The sequence below is a fragment of the Nannospalax galili genome, unplaced genomic scaffold, assembly GCF_000622305.1.
Source record: "Nannospalax galili isolate Female #2095 unplaced genomic scaffold, S.galili_v1.0 scaffold1053, whole genome shotgun sequence".
Classification (NCBI taxonomy): domain Eukaryota; kingdom Metazoa; phylum Chordata; class Mammalia; order Rodentia; family Spalacidae; genus Nannospalax; species Nannospalax galili.
In genome coordinates, this window is record NW_008333523.1 from 1,705,208 (window position 1) to 1,719,156 (window position 13,949).

The 13,949-nt window shown below is 38.1% G+C and overlaps 1 protein-coding gene across 2 annotated transcripts in view; it reads right to left on the reverse strand.

Annotated features, from left to right (window-relative positions):
* The window catches only part of Phex (phosphate regulating endopeptidase homolog X-linked), a 219,512-nt gene that overhangs the window by 18,834 nt on the left and 186,729 nt on the right, over window positions 1-13,949 (reverse strand). For both annotated transcript variants that reach the window (XM_008828330.2, XM_029561216.1), the window contains exons 16-18: window positions 10,765-10,819; window positions 4,014-4,081; window positions 1,224-1,354 (exon numbers count right to left, since the gene is read on the reverse strand). In XM_008828330.2, coding sequence (XP_008826552.1) covers window positions 1,224-1,354; window positions 4,014-4,081; window positions 10,765-10,819 — 254 coding nt within the window. The remainder of the gene's footprint in view (window positions 1-1,223; window positions 1,355-4,013; window positions 4,082-10,764; window positions 10,820-13,949) is intronic.

The window sequence follows — 13,949 nt, forward strand, 5'->3', positions numbered from 1 at the left end:
AAAATGAAGTTCAAGGGGGGGAATAGGAATAAGTAATCAAAATCCAAAGGATTTGCCAACATGAGGTCAAATTTGGTGAAATAATGAAGGTTTCCACATTAGCTCCATTCTTTTTTGAAAAATCCTAGCGAGTTTATTGGGCTTGCTAACAGAGCATAGGGTGGGGGTTTATTTACAGAAGAGTGGGTGCCCCCCTCATTTATGGCTGTGTTGGAAAGTCCATACTCAAATATATATCTTGTGACTTCCCGACAGTCTCACAACATGGTATCTCTGTTACTTTTAAAGGCTCTCATAAACTGATAAAATTAAAGCTCCACAGATAAATAAATATCCATTCATCTATCACTTGTGTAAATACAAAATTTTATAGTTTTCTAATGACGATAGGAATATATCCTATAGGGGAAAAATAATATATACATAATAAGGTGTTTATTGAATTAGCATTTAGAATTGAAAAGGGTCCCCCTTAGGTTAGTTGACTCGGTTATAGTACATTCATACCAGGGACTCTTAGGCAGTCACTAGAAGCAATTAACTAAAGCCGTGTATGTGTTGATCTCTGCATGAGCATGTGGGAACAATGTATCAGAGTTATTAACATTGACTACATGTACAGAAGGTAAGAATAAGAGAGAAAAGGAAACGAACAAAATTTCACATGCATAAAGCATGTATAAAATTGCATTTTTGCCCTCATGGAAAATTATACGTATACATATAATAAAAAAATTTTTTAAACATTTCTTTTGTTCTGTAACTAAGAACTCAAATTTCATCAATTCTCAGACCCATTAGTTCAAAATCATGGGACTTTTATCTCAATAAATTAAACACAAACAATGATTCATGTGGAATCTTTAAATAGTATGGAGTGTAGATTTTTAAGAATGTTGATTTTCTATGCTATGGGATTTTTGACATTGATCTGAATGTCAGAAAACAAGCTTTTTGTAGGCCTGTGAGTCTCAAACTTCAGCTTATGTTAGAACTAACTGAGGGCTTGTGAAAAGACAGATTGCCAGACGTTGGGCTCCACCCCTAGAGATTCAGCAGGTCTGGACCAGAACTCAAGAGTTTGTGTTTCTAACAAGTTCCCAGGGAAGGCAGATGTTGTTGATCCCAGAAGCATGCTTTGAGAACCAATGGTCTAAAGCAAACTAATATCCAAATGAGGAAGAAAGGCCCACAGGATGCCCTCTTAACACAGCTATACTCACATTCAAGCCAGCTTTCTTCCAATAATAGTTGCTATATTGGTTAATCATGCACTTTGTCTTTTCTTTAAACTTTTCTTCTGAGTCCACAGACCACCAAGGATCGAGGTTTCCATTTTTATCATATTTTCTACCTAACAAAAAGAAAAGTTACAAGAAATCTGTTATTTATGGAAACTGAAATCTTCATCTTTCCTTCACCTAGGCAGACTTTCAAAACCATAAGAGCAGCTCCCACATCCCCTCCAATATCGTGGGTTAGCTGTAAAAATCAGGGGAAAGAGCAAAAGAAATTGAGGAAGTTCTTTCCTTGAAAAGAACAAAAGGCGTTTGAGAAATGAAACTCGTCCATTTAGCACATTCACTAGTTTTATCCAATCTTGGATGCTTTCTTTTCACCTATTCTGACCTGAAACGTTCTCAGAATCACAAAATTCAATCTCTTCACTCTTTAAGGCAACGGAGGGAACTGGAGTGCCACTACCAGTGAAATTCCAAACAATCCATAGGAATAGCCCCAGTGAGTCATCCACACCATAGGACCACAGAACCTGACTCAGCCCTATAGCAACCTGCTTCTTCCAAGTTGCCAGGAGCCAAGAGACACATAAACCCTCTGCTATGAATCATTCCACAGTCATCGGTGTGGATGGAAGACCCATCTGTCCTGCTTGGACAAGGAAGGTTGCTCTAAAATGGGAATTTGGAACCGGAATGGAAATCTCCAAAATATAATTGGGTAAAAAAAAGATTAGTTACACATGATTTCTTGCTACATGGTCTCTTACTCTTCATTTTCTCTACATCCTTCAAAAATAATGATTTGGGTACATCTCTTCTATTTTCAAGGTTATTAGTGGAATCAGAGACATGGTTTAAATTTAATTACACAGAGAATTTATAAGAAAGTCCCCAACAAAAGAGTCTTCTAAGAAAAAGAGCTTATAAGAAATAGCTTACAAAGAAGGCCCCTAAGCAAAAGCATTCACTGGAACAAATCAACACTCTTCAGCAAGGCTGCTACTACGAACACCAGCCCCGGGGATAGAGTCACTGTCTTCTACCCTCTAACACATCAATCATTCGTTACTGGGCATGTATTCCTATGTGCAATACATTGGTCTAACTACTAATTACGGAGTGAAACTGCATCATTAGATTCTGTCCTTTAGGAGAGGCTTCAGAAGGCCTCCAGAAGGTTCTGGGAGAGAAATATACTTAAATCTCCTGGGAAGAAAGGTCTAGAACCAACCGAGCACCACTTGTCTTTATTTCGTAGTTAACAATCTGCTCTCAGACAAACTAAATATCAAAAGGTAGGAAGTCTGACTCTGGGGACTCGGATAATTATGAGACAGCTACACTTTAACAGGAAGGACGCAAAGGGAGTAGGGGGTGGGGAGATAACTAAGGGATTAAGGAAAAGCTGGTGAGATGTAAGAATCTAAGAACTGTTCAGAAGAAAAAGAGGCCAGCTGGTCTCTGATCTTAGAGTAGGCATCCAGGAAAAGACACTGGAGACTATGTAAGGCCCATAGAAAGAGGTCTCCTCCTACCCAACATTGCCTTGGGCCAGCTATGATTTAGAGACTGCCTATGAACCATGTATTGATCTGGATGTGATGAGAGAGAGAGAGAGAAAGAGAGAGAGAGAGAGAGAGAGAGAGAGAGATAATACTTTGAAGGTAAAAGAAATGGTAGTTTAATATGATGACTCTTGGGCCAGCAAGATGGCTCAGCAGGAAAGGCACTTGCCACTCAGCCTGACAACCTGAGTTTGATCCCCAGGATCCACACAGTGGAAGGAAAGAGCCAGTCCTGCAAGTTGTCCTCTGACCTGCACGTGTACATATTCACATACACACACTCAAATAAATCAATAAATAAATATAATAAAAATTTTAGATGATGACTTTCAAAGATGGTCATTTCTTTATTTTAATCTATTACCTTGCTTTGCCCCTTTTGCTTAAATACCATCGGGATACATCGCATATTCTTTCTTCTATATTATTAAGAAAGCATATAGCGTTTTAAAAATTTTTTATATTGTTTTAATTTTATGTGTATGCATGTATTGCCTACATGTAGGTAAGTGCACCCATGTCATGCATTGTCCACAGAGGACAAAAGAGGCTGTCAGATCCCCTAGGACCAGAGCTACGGACAGTTGTTAGCTGCCATGTGGGTGCTGGAATTTGAACCCAGGTCTTCTGCAAGAACAGCCACTGTTCTTAACCGCTGAGCCATCTCTCCAGAAAGCATATAGCCTTTTTAAAAACAAATTCTGATAATAGGCCAATATAAAGAAAAATAGAAATGAAACACTATAAAATCCTTGAAATTGTATAAAGAAATGAGTCAGTCAAGTTCCCAAGGTCTAAATTCTTCATTAAGCAGCATATACAATCATATTTTGGAAAGAACTCATACCTCCAGGGAGAACATCACAAGATGGTGAGGCAAAGAAAAAGGACAAAGGGGAAAAGCTATAACACAATTCTTGCAACCACTATTGCAGCTACAACAATCCTCTTCGAAATGCAAAGGTAATTTGATGGAAATTACAGTCTTTTTTTTCATTCTACCCTGATCAGCAACTGGAATACTCATTTATTTATTACAAGCTATCACAGCAAGACATAAAGAAAAGTTTTCAATCAGCAATCATATTGCTTTGGATAATGTTCAATCTATGATGATGCTATTATGAAAAGATAATAACAACAATTAACATCCATATAATCAACATTATTATAAAAACAGCAGCTTGTAAAATGAACTAGTACTTACCATTATTATCAAATCCATGTGTAAATTCATGTCCCACAATTACTCCTATAGCACCATAACTCAGGGATCTATGTCATAAACACACAATTTGGAGAAAATTACAAGCATTACAATCTGAGAGCATAATCCTTTAATTTTTCAGTGACAAACCAAGGTAGTCTGTTTTCTAGTAACTGCACTAATAAAAATATAATAATCATACCCATAAAAGTATAAAACAAACTACCTAAACATACCCTTCTAATCTAAACAAAGAAAATACAAATCCTAACATTGTCAGTATGACCTTGTACAATAGGCCTTAACAATCCACCCTTAAGGGTCCCTTCTACCCTTAAGACATCTATGGTTCTGTATCTGTTGTAATATTTTGTATTTATGAACACCTAAAACAGGACTTGAAAAGTTCCTGTGAATAAATGTATTATTCATTTTTTATCTGAAAACTTGCTGCAAAGTCACTATAATCTTAGACGTTAAATTGTTTTCCAAATGTAGTCATAAAAAAGGAATAGAGCAGAGATTAAAAGGGATCATTCTGTTTTCAAAGTTAGTCACGTTCCTCCATTTCTGTGGCAGACAAGCTGACAACTGAATAGCAAAGATTGTGAAACTTTAATCAGATTTGGGGAAAGTGTTACATTATTTCTCTTCACCTCTGAAGAAGCATGTGGTAGATGACCACCAACAATTCCTATGCTTGAACACATATGTCCCCTCCTCCCTACCAGGATATGAACTATTTCCTTGCCCTTGAATCTAGACTGGCCTTGAGACTTATGATCAACAGGATATATATAGGCAAGGGGCCGGGTGTGACTTTTGGAACTAGACTTTAAGAGACCTTGTAATTTTCATTTGCAGCTGAAAGAGACCTGGGAAAGCAAGAGACAGACTCTGAAGGAAGTAGGAAGAGGCCCTCCTGGGCCCCACCTATTAGAACAGCAAGAGGGCATGAAGACATCAGAGAGTTCCCGTCCAGAGGAGCTTCCCCAGACCACACCACACCACAAAAGAATAGGGACAAGCTGCCTCAGCCTGCCCAAATTTTGGAATTGTGAAATGATAAATGGCTGTTTGGTGGTGCTTTGTTATGCAGCATAGATAACTGAAAAGAAACACAAACAAAGTTTGAGGAAATCAATATTGGCCTTTCCAAATGCATGTGTCTAGAATTTTCTCTGTACTATAGTCTCCTTGAAGACCAAACTCTCACCTGTTTATCACAATGTCTCTGTTCCTAGAACAATAGTAAGAAAATGAATGGTGATTTAATTCATGATTAATTAACTTTGCCATTTAATGCAAGGGATGGGTCTTACATGTAACTTCTATAAGTCATTTAACCTTATAGGTGAGAGTTATCAACAATTTAGAATCTTTACTGTGAGATTTTCAATTATGCTAAAACTATTTCACAGTTGGTTCTTGACATGCAACATCAAAGTTGCCCAGCAAACAGGACCATAACTGGAAGAAACACAAATTTTTGAAGTAACATGTTATTACAGGACATAATGATCCTTAACATGCTAATTGTTTGTCTCAACTGTACCCAAGGAAGTGCTATAAGATTTAATTTTTCCCCTTGGTGGCAATTCTTTCCTTTGTTATTTCTTTCCAGCAAGGTAATTTGCATTTAAAAAAATGCTTCCTACTGTTTTTCCATCATTGCAAATCTTCATTAAAGAAGTACAAGTAAAATTACGCATTTTAATCGTAGAGCGATCATAGCCATGTGGGACAAACTTGTAATTTTACAGCAGTATCTATCACTGTGCAGCCTGCAACATTTCATTTTTCCAGATTTTTCAGCCCTGAGACAGAATGAAGTGCTCAGTCCTCCACACCCCCAGTCAATACTGTTGACTAGGTGAATTTAAGGGATGGACAATGGAAGCTTATAGAAAGTGCTTTGCAATAAATGTCCCTTAAGAGGGACTGCTCCAACAAGCTTCTTATTTGCAAAGGGTAATAGAGAATTCAGAAAATGATTGAATCATTGTAAGTTTCAATTCTCAGTTACAGAATTGCAATCCCTTGGACAGGATACAAAGAAAAAGTAATTTTGTATGACCAAGCCTTATAATGATAATGTTTTATAATATTATATTCATATGGTCCATTTTATCAATGGACATTATTTAAATTAGAATACCATAAAAAGTAAACTCATGTGCCTCTTAGAATACAGCTGGCTGGACAGAAGCTAGAAGACTTCCTGCATTAAAAATATAGCTTTCCAATGGAGAAGGCAACAATTTCACTACATACACCATCCCTCTTTAGTTCTTTTATAAATATTTTACTTATAATTTTTATTTTGTGTGTATGAGCATTATGCCTGCATATATGTAAGTGCACCTGTGTGGTGCAATGCCTGTGGAGGTCAGAAGAGGGTGTCAGATCCCCTACAATTGGAGTTGCAGATGGTTGCTAGCTGCCATGTGGGTGCTGGGAACCAACCCTGGTCCTCAGCAAGAGCAGCCAGTGCTCTTAACTGCTGAGCCATCTCTCCAGTCCCTTTCTTTTGTTCTTATCATGCAATGGGTTTACACACACATGAAATGTGCTGTCAATAAGGAAATAATTATACCTTTGTTTGGACTCACCATAATCTCATGCCGTTATCAAGTAAGTGTTACCCTATCTCTGCATCAGAAAAGCATAAAAGCCTCTGGAGTTGAAAGTAGTTGAAAGATCTTGTTCAAACCCTAGGAAAAATGCAAGCCCCTCTACCAAAACTTGTTAAAGTCAAGTCTGGTGGTACAAACCTATAATCCCAGCTACGTGGGAGGCAGAGGTAGGAGGAGAAAAGTTAGAGTCCAGTCTAGACAACACAGCAATATCTTATCTCAAAAATATTTTTCAAGGATAGGGAATGGATGCACACACCTATAAATCCTGGCACTGCATTTGAGAAACTGAGAGTTTGAAGGCAGCCTGGGCTGTGTGATGAGCCCCAGTTTCAAAAAATCAAAACCAACCAAACTATAAAACATTCAAATAGTCGTAAGATATCTGTTTGCATATTTCCAATTTATTGGCTGTGATTTTAATCTATTGGTCTAGTTCAATCAATAAACATGTGCTGACTTCCCTAAATATAGTAAATCATCTGCCACTTAATTTTCCTCCCAAATTATGACTAATAGTGTGTCTATAGAGAGGTAGAAGCGGGAAGACCACAAGTTCAAGGCCAGCCTCAGTTACATAGCAACTTTCAGACCAGCAGCTTTGAGGCCCTGCCTCAAAGAAAATTATGAAAATCCACCAGCAAATGTTGCCAAGTTCTTTCAATTCTTATTTTTCAGTCATGAATTAGAGAATATCATTTCCCAAAACACAGAGAAAAGAGTTGAAGAACCTTAGGGTTAAACATATCTAAATAACTTTCTTTTATACAGAACTTCTTGGGAACTGGGTATTATGACTCACCCAAAGCAGAGGGAGAGGGAATGACTATGATTCATGGAACACCCATTCTGGGTCATGTTGTTTGAGGCCATTTATAATCCTCAGTATTTTCTTTGCAAATAATTTGGCTTGTTTCTGTCATTACAGACCCAACACTAAGATGCAAGCTAATCTGATCACTTTGAGCAAAAGATACCTATTCCTTTGGTTCTGATGGCTATCCACCAATTGACACAGAAAAGATGGGTGCATGGAAATCCTGCTCACTGGACTATAATTTCTGGCATATCTATATTCCCAGTACAAAGGACTCAAATGATACTTAACATCTGTTAATTGAATAGATATTTTCATAGGTAATGGGTGGCTTTAGTGAAGAGTTCAGGAAAAACAATAAATCTCCCACTCAAATATCAACTTTGGCTCAGTCTAAGGCAGCACTAGAAGACACTAACAATATTTCCAATGATCCTGACTTTTCTATAAGAAAATTATGCCCATGGACCCAATAAATAAACAATGGAATCAATTGCTTCCAAACATAACCAGACTACTTCCAAACCTCCAGTTATATAGCCACAATAATAGAAACCTGAGTTAAATTCTGAATAATTGGCAGAATCAAAGAATGCCAGGATTTTTTTTTTCAGTTTGAAGAGACCTTAGAGAATTGCTTAGGCTTTTAAGTTTATAAGCTAGGTGGGCATATTTCTAATATTAAATATAGGGAAAATGGTATCCAAATGCCTAAATACTGAAGAAAGCGAAAACCAGGACATTATTAATGATAAATACAAACCGAGATATTGCATTTATGCTAACAACAGTACTTCTCTCCAGTAGGCTTTATTGAGGCCCACCCATGTTTCTTTAGCACTCATCATGTCTGACCCACACTGATCTTGTTTCTGAGTGCCACCTCAAAGCTAGTTGCCTAAGGAGATGCTCTAGCCATCAGAGACCTAGAGATCTCTTGGACTAGAGTAGGCACTGCCAGGGAGTCACCCTTGGTAGCATTCCTAAACCACTGACGAAATGTGACCTGGAGGATAAACATCCCAGGTCCCTTACCTTGAAGCATGTTCTGCAGCTCCCCAGCAAGACTGATTTGCACATGTGGGAAGTAGAATAACGGCTTACCAAAGATGCCCTTATGCTAACTCCTGGAACCTGTGAATATGCTGTTCCATGGCACAGGGGAATTAAGGTTGTAGATGGAATTTAGGCTGCTAATCAGATATCCTTAAAACAAAAAGCTTATCCTGGATTAAATGGGTGGGCCCAGTATAACCACAAATGTCTTTAAAAATGGAAGAAACAGAGCTAGAAAGATGGCTCAGTACTTAAGAGCACTGACTGCTGTTTTAGGGAACCCAGATTTGGTTCCCAGAATCCACATGGTGGTTAACAATCACCTGTAACTCCACTTTCAGGGTATCTGATGCCCTCTTCTGGCGTCCATCGGTATTGCACATACATGGTGCACTTACGTGTATACAAAACACTCGTACACATAAAATAAAAAGATTAATTTTTTAAAAAATAGAAAAAAAGAGATTCGAAAGAAGATGTGACTATCACACTTTGAAGATGGAAAAAAAGGGAGGAGGTGCATGACCATATGGAAACAGAGTCCTACAAGCTCCTGGGAATCTGCTCATATGGTTCCATGGCATAGATGTCAGCATACACAAGTCCCATGCAATAACCCAGGCAGACAATAAACCAGCATAGAACTGGGAAAATGAACAGCAGACCTCAATTTTATCTGAAGGAGGGTTGGCAACTGATTGCTCCTAGATGAAGAAGAGCTGATCTTCCTAAAACAAGGGACTCTAGATAGGCTGACTAGACTTAGTGGAGGGACTTTCACTGGGGAACAGCTGGGGGCACCGACAGCACAGTGGGCAGTAACAGGGATAAGGAAATGGTTTGTTCTCTAGAGCTTCCCAAAAGAGAATGCATCTTTGCGGACACCTTGACTTTAGCCCAGTGAAAGCTAAGTTTGGCTACACAAATATGGCTAGTGAGTTTATGTAGTTTTAGTGGTAATTCATTTTGGCAGCCATAGAAGACTCACAAGACAAAATATACTATCTTCCTTCCCTCCCTGCTTCACGATTTCCCTTGCTGGAGTTTCCTGGTACCACATTCCAAAAGAATTTCTTATATCCTTATGACAGGGACAGCTTCTGGGGAAGCCAATCAAAACACAGCCACTGTGTTTCTCTGATTTTTTTATGTATATGAGATCATATTTATTTATTTATTTATTTATTTATATTTTGGTCTTTTTAAGAGAGGGTCTCCCTGTAGCCCCAGCTTGCCTGGAACTCACTATGTAGACCAGGCTGGCCTTGAATTCAGAGATCCACCTGCCTCTGCCTCCCACATGCTGGGACTAAAGGCATGCGCCACCAGGCCTGGTTGAGTTCATATCTTTTTAACCACCTACATAATCATGTGAAAGTTATCATATATCCAAACCCAAACTCAAGAGACTCGGTTTCTTTCTCTTTTTTTTTGTCTTTTTGAGACAGGGTCTCCCTATAGTCCCAGCTGGCCTGGAACTTGCTATCTAGACCAGGCTGGCCTTGAACTCACAAAGATCCACCTGCCTCTATCTCCCAAGTGTTGGGATTAAAGGCATGCACCACCATGCCCAGCAAGAGACTCAGTTTCTAAAATCAAGAATAAATTTTCCATACACAAAGAACTACAACCACACAAAGATATAAAAAAAAATGATGGTACTCCTGACAATGGATATTATGAGAATCTCACTATGTATTGAAATTATTAGTCAATAATCTAAGTTCAGACCTGTCAATTTTGACCTCTGCTATAACTATGAAGGTTATTTCTAATACGTTTGATTATCACACTTCCTCAAAAACTTCAGTGTTTTCTGTTCCAAGCTCCACACCTAGCACCCAGAGCCTTCAAACATCAAAACATATTTTTCCCCACAACTTTCCTTCGTATGTCTTGACAAGCCAAGCTAGACTTATATAATTCTATAAGCACTTTTCCTTCCTTCACATTGTTTCTTCATGTGGAAAGATTTTAGATCATATCCCTCTATTTAAATTCCAATAATCTTTTATATGAAAAAAAAATCCTACAGAGAAAGTTGACTTTCTCATCTAGTCATATATTCTTGGTAACAAGGATAAGAAAATAAATGCCTAATAGATACTAAAAAGAGTTAAAATGCCCTCTTTCTGCTGAATAACCATTGAATTGGACTTGACTATTTGCCTATACATTTTGTCCTTGGCCAAAGTGACATGTTCTTCTTTGTTAACTTTAGTTTCGTTGCTGATTTACTCACCGAGGATATTCTGTTCCCCAAAAGAAAGGCTTCTGGAGCTCTCCTGCTGGAAATCCTAGGACAAAGAGAAGAAAACACAAAATGCTCAGTGATACAGAATAGTTGATTCAAAAACCAGTATCTGGTTCCAGTTACAGGCCAAGGCTTCCAGACACCCATCCAAAATGCATTCAATCATTAAAGAACCTGGGAACTTCCAAAAGATCTATCGTAAGGTCATGTTAATTCACCTGAGTTTGAAATAAATATATGAAATCATTTTAAGGGCACACATTGCACCAATATGCTACCGTCAGTGTCCAACCTTCTCCAAACTCGACTCCTTCATATATAGCATGCCCATGAAGCTGCATGCTATCCAGCAGGTTCCATGATGCATACCAGTATCTGCCCCCAAGGTATCATACAGCCACACATGCCAGACATGCGGAACAGGTATGCATTTGGTTTAATACTCCGCTGTCATTGTCCTGAACTTCTTAGTAATTGAGTCTTTGTAGTTTACATGCAGGGTCTAAGAAGATAATGAAGCATGTGTGTGAATATAATAGATGCACAGGATATGCATGCCCCCTGTTCCTAGGTACCCTTTCCACATCTAGTACATGTCATGTCCCAGGAGTGAAGGATTTCAACTGTCTCAAACAAGGGGGAGTCTAGCAAGACACAACCCAACTATTACATGATCATATTACTCTGAACTGAGAAAGTTGAGACTTGGATAGCACCAAGAGGCCATGCTTTCCCTGAGAACTACAATTTGTTTCAGTCATTAAAAGAAAATAATGACATTCTAAGAAATAAAATCATCAAAGTTTTCTGTGTCGTCTTTTCATTCTCTGGTTACTTGCCTGTATTGCCAAAATTTTTACACTGAAATTGGTAACAAAGAAGGAAACACAAAGAGGGCAATCCATCATGCTTTTACCCTTCAGTCTCTTGGTCATCACAAAAGGCACTAGTGAAAAGTATTGGTAGGTGGTATGTGTATTACAAAGTGGAAGGCTGGGAATATAGCTCAATGGTAAAGTACCTCTTTTATATATATAGGGGCCTAAGTTCAACCACCAACACTACCACCACCAAAAAAGATAATAAAAATAGTATTAGCAGTAGTATTGGTAGTAGAAAAATAGATGAATTAGTTCTGTGCAACATTTCTACTTATGAGAAAAATCTATATACATGAATATTCATGCTACAAAGTACATCATTTTGGAAATTCCATATGCAAGTTAAATGTGCTTATATTCACATTTAAACTTTACATTGCACAATAAAAAATGAATAGCAAAATTCATGCTGATGACAGAAAAGTTTAGTTTTTCTAATAACAGTAGCAACTGGCAAATACAAAAATTCATGCTAATGACATAAACATTTAGTTTTTCTAATAACAGTAGCAAATGGCAAATAAAAAATTCTGTGATAAGACAAAAGAGAAGACAAGGTTTACATTTTAGCACCTCTAATGACACATTTGTTTTGCTTCCTGCACAAGAGGCCCTGCATTTTCATTTTGCACTGAGCCCTACAAATTGGGTAACTGGCCCTGGGTATAGATGAGTGCAAGAAACAATTGGCTTTGCCCTTTCAAGTCACCACTAAATTTTGTGCCTTGGGTTGATCATGGGAGTGGTGTTTAACAGCCATTACAGCTGGAAATTCAAAAAGGATGAGAGAGGGAGAAAGGGAAAGAGACCTTCTGCAATGTCCTTGTCTTCTTGAGAGCAGCTGCTCTAGGCCCCATGAGACTGAATGTTCTGTTATGAGTTAAAATGTTCTTCTCTCTCAACTTTTTTTCTACCTCCCCTCCATACCGGGACACTGTGAGGGGAAATGAGGGCAGGAAAGAAAGCCACTCATTTAGAAATGAAATACTCATTTCATAAAACTTATATTCTTTATATTTTGTTAATATCATAGTTTGAGATTTCAAGGGACAAAAACATAACTGCAGAAACAGAGATGGATCCAGCTAGTGAGTCTCTCTTCCTGCTGCTTTCAAATAAAGGAAAATGTATCTGATATGATTGAATTTCAAAACAGCACTATTACATTAGTCTTCATAATTCCTACATTTCTTTAAGTATCTTTGGCATCTTTTTATCAATAGTCCACCCTCATTTTTAGTGATTTACTTTTAGTAAGCCACTCTGATTTAGATATATATGCAGATATATATTACACATAAATGCAAATCACAGTGTTTATGTGAAAATTCCACATCACATAATAAATCACCCCAAAGCAATGATATTTCCTAATAAGAGCAATGATCATAAGCCAATGTGATTTAATTATTAAATCATTTTGGCTTCCCTGCCTGGTAATATGCCCAGCTGGAGACAGTTATGGCCACTGCCAACCTCTTCATAGGAAAACATCTGACACCTGCATAAGCCTCCACTGCCTCAGCTTTTGCTTTTAGGGGTCCCAGTCTCCAGTACTGAAGCCATCACATCATCCTGATCAGTTGTATCATCTCAGCTTGTCAGGGCCATGAAACCCAATACTGATAAACAGAAGAATCTGATGCCCTTAGGCATGTTTTGCTGAAGTGAATGGATTAACAGTGTAAGCTGCATTTTTAGAGATGTCAACTAGCTACAGTGATAGATGGAATCCCAACGGGGTCAACTCAATATCTTATCTCATAAAGTGGATAAGTTGTATTAGCAAAGGTGGAAATGAGAAATAAGTGGAAAGGGAATTCTTTTTCTCTCCTTTTTAAATAGGCTTCTCATGTTTTCTTACATATCCATTTTAGTTTAGTTCAGTGTTTCCCATTACAATACCACTTTATCACATATACTACACTTTAAAGCTCCTTTTCCCAGCAGTATATCTTTTTTTGAGACAGGGTCAACCTGTAGTCACAGCTGGCCTGGATTCACTATAGAGACCAGGCTGGCCTTGAACTCTTAGAGATTCACCTGACTCTGCCTCCCAAGCGCTGGGATTAAAGGTGTGAGCCACCATGCCAGGCTCTCCCATCAGTATATTTATGGGAAACATTCCTCACACTATAAATGTGTGTGTGTATGTATGTATGGGTGTGTGCATGTACACACACATGAGAGAGACAGAAAGGAGAAATGTAACTGTTGGGTTGGCAAAAATTAATGATTCTGATAATAAGTGATATTGGCCAAGATGTAAGAAATATGTTGGTAGGAAGGTAA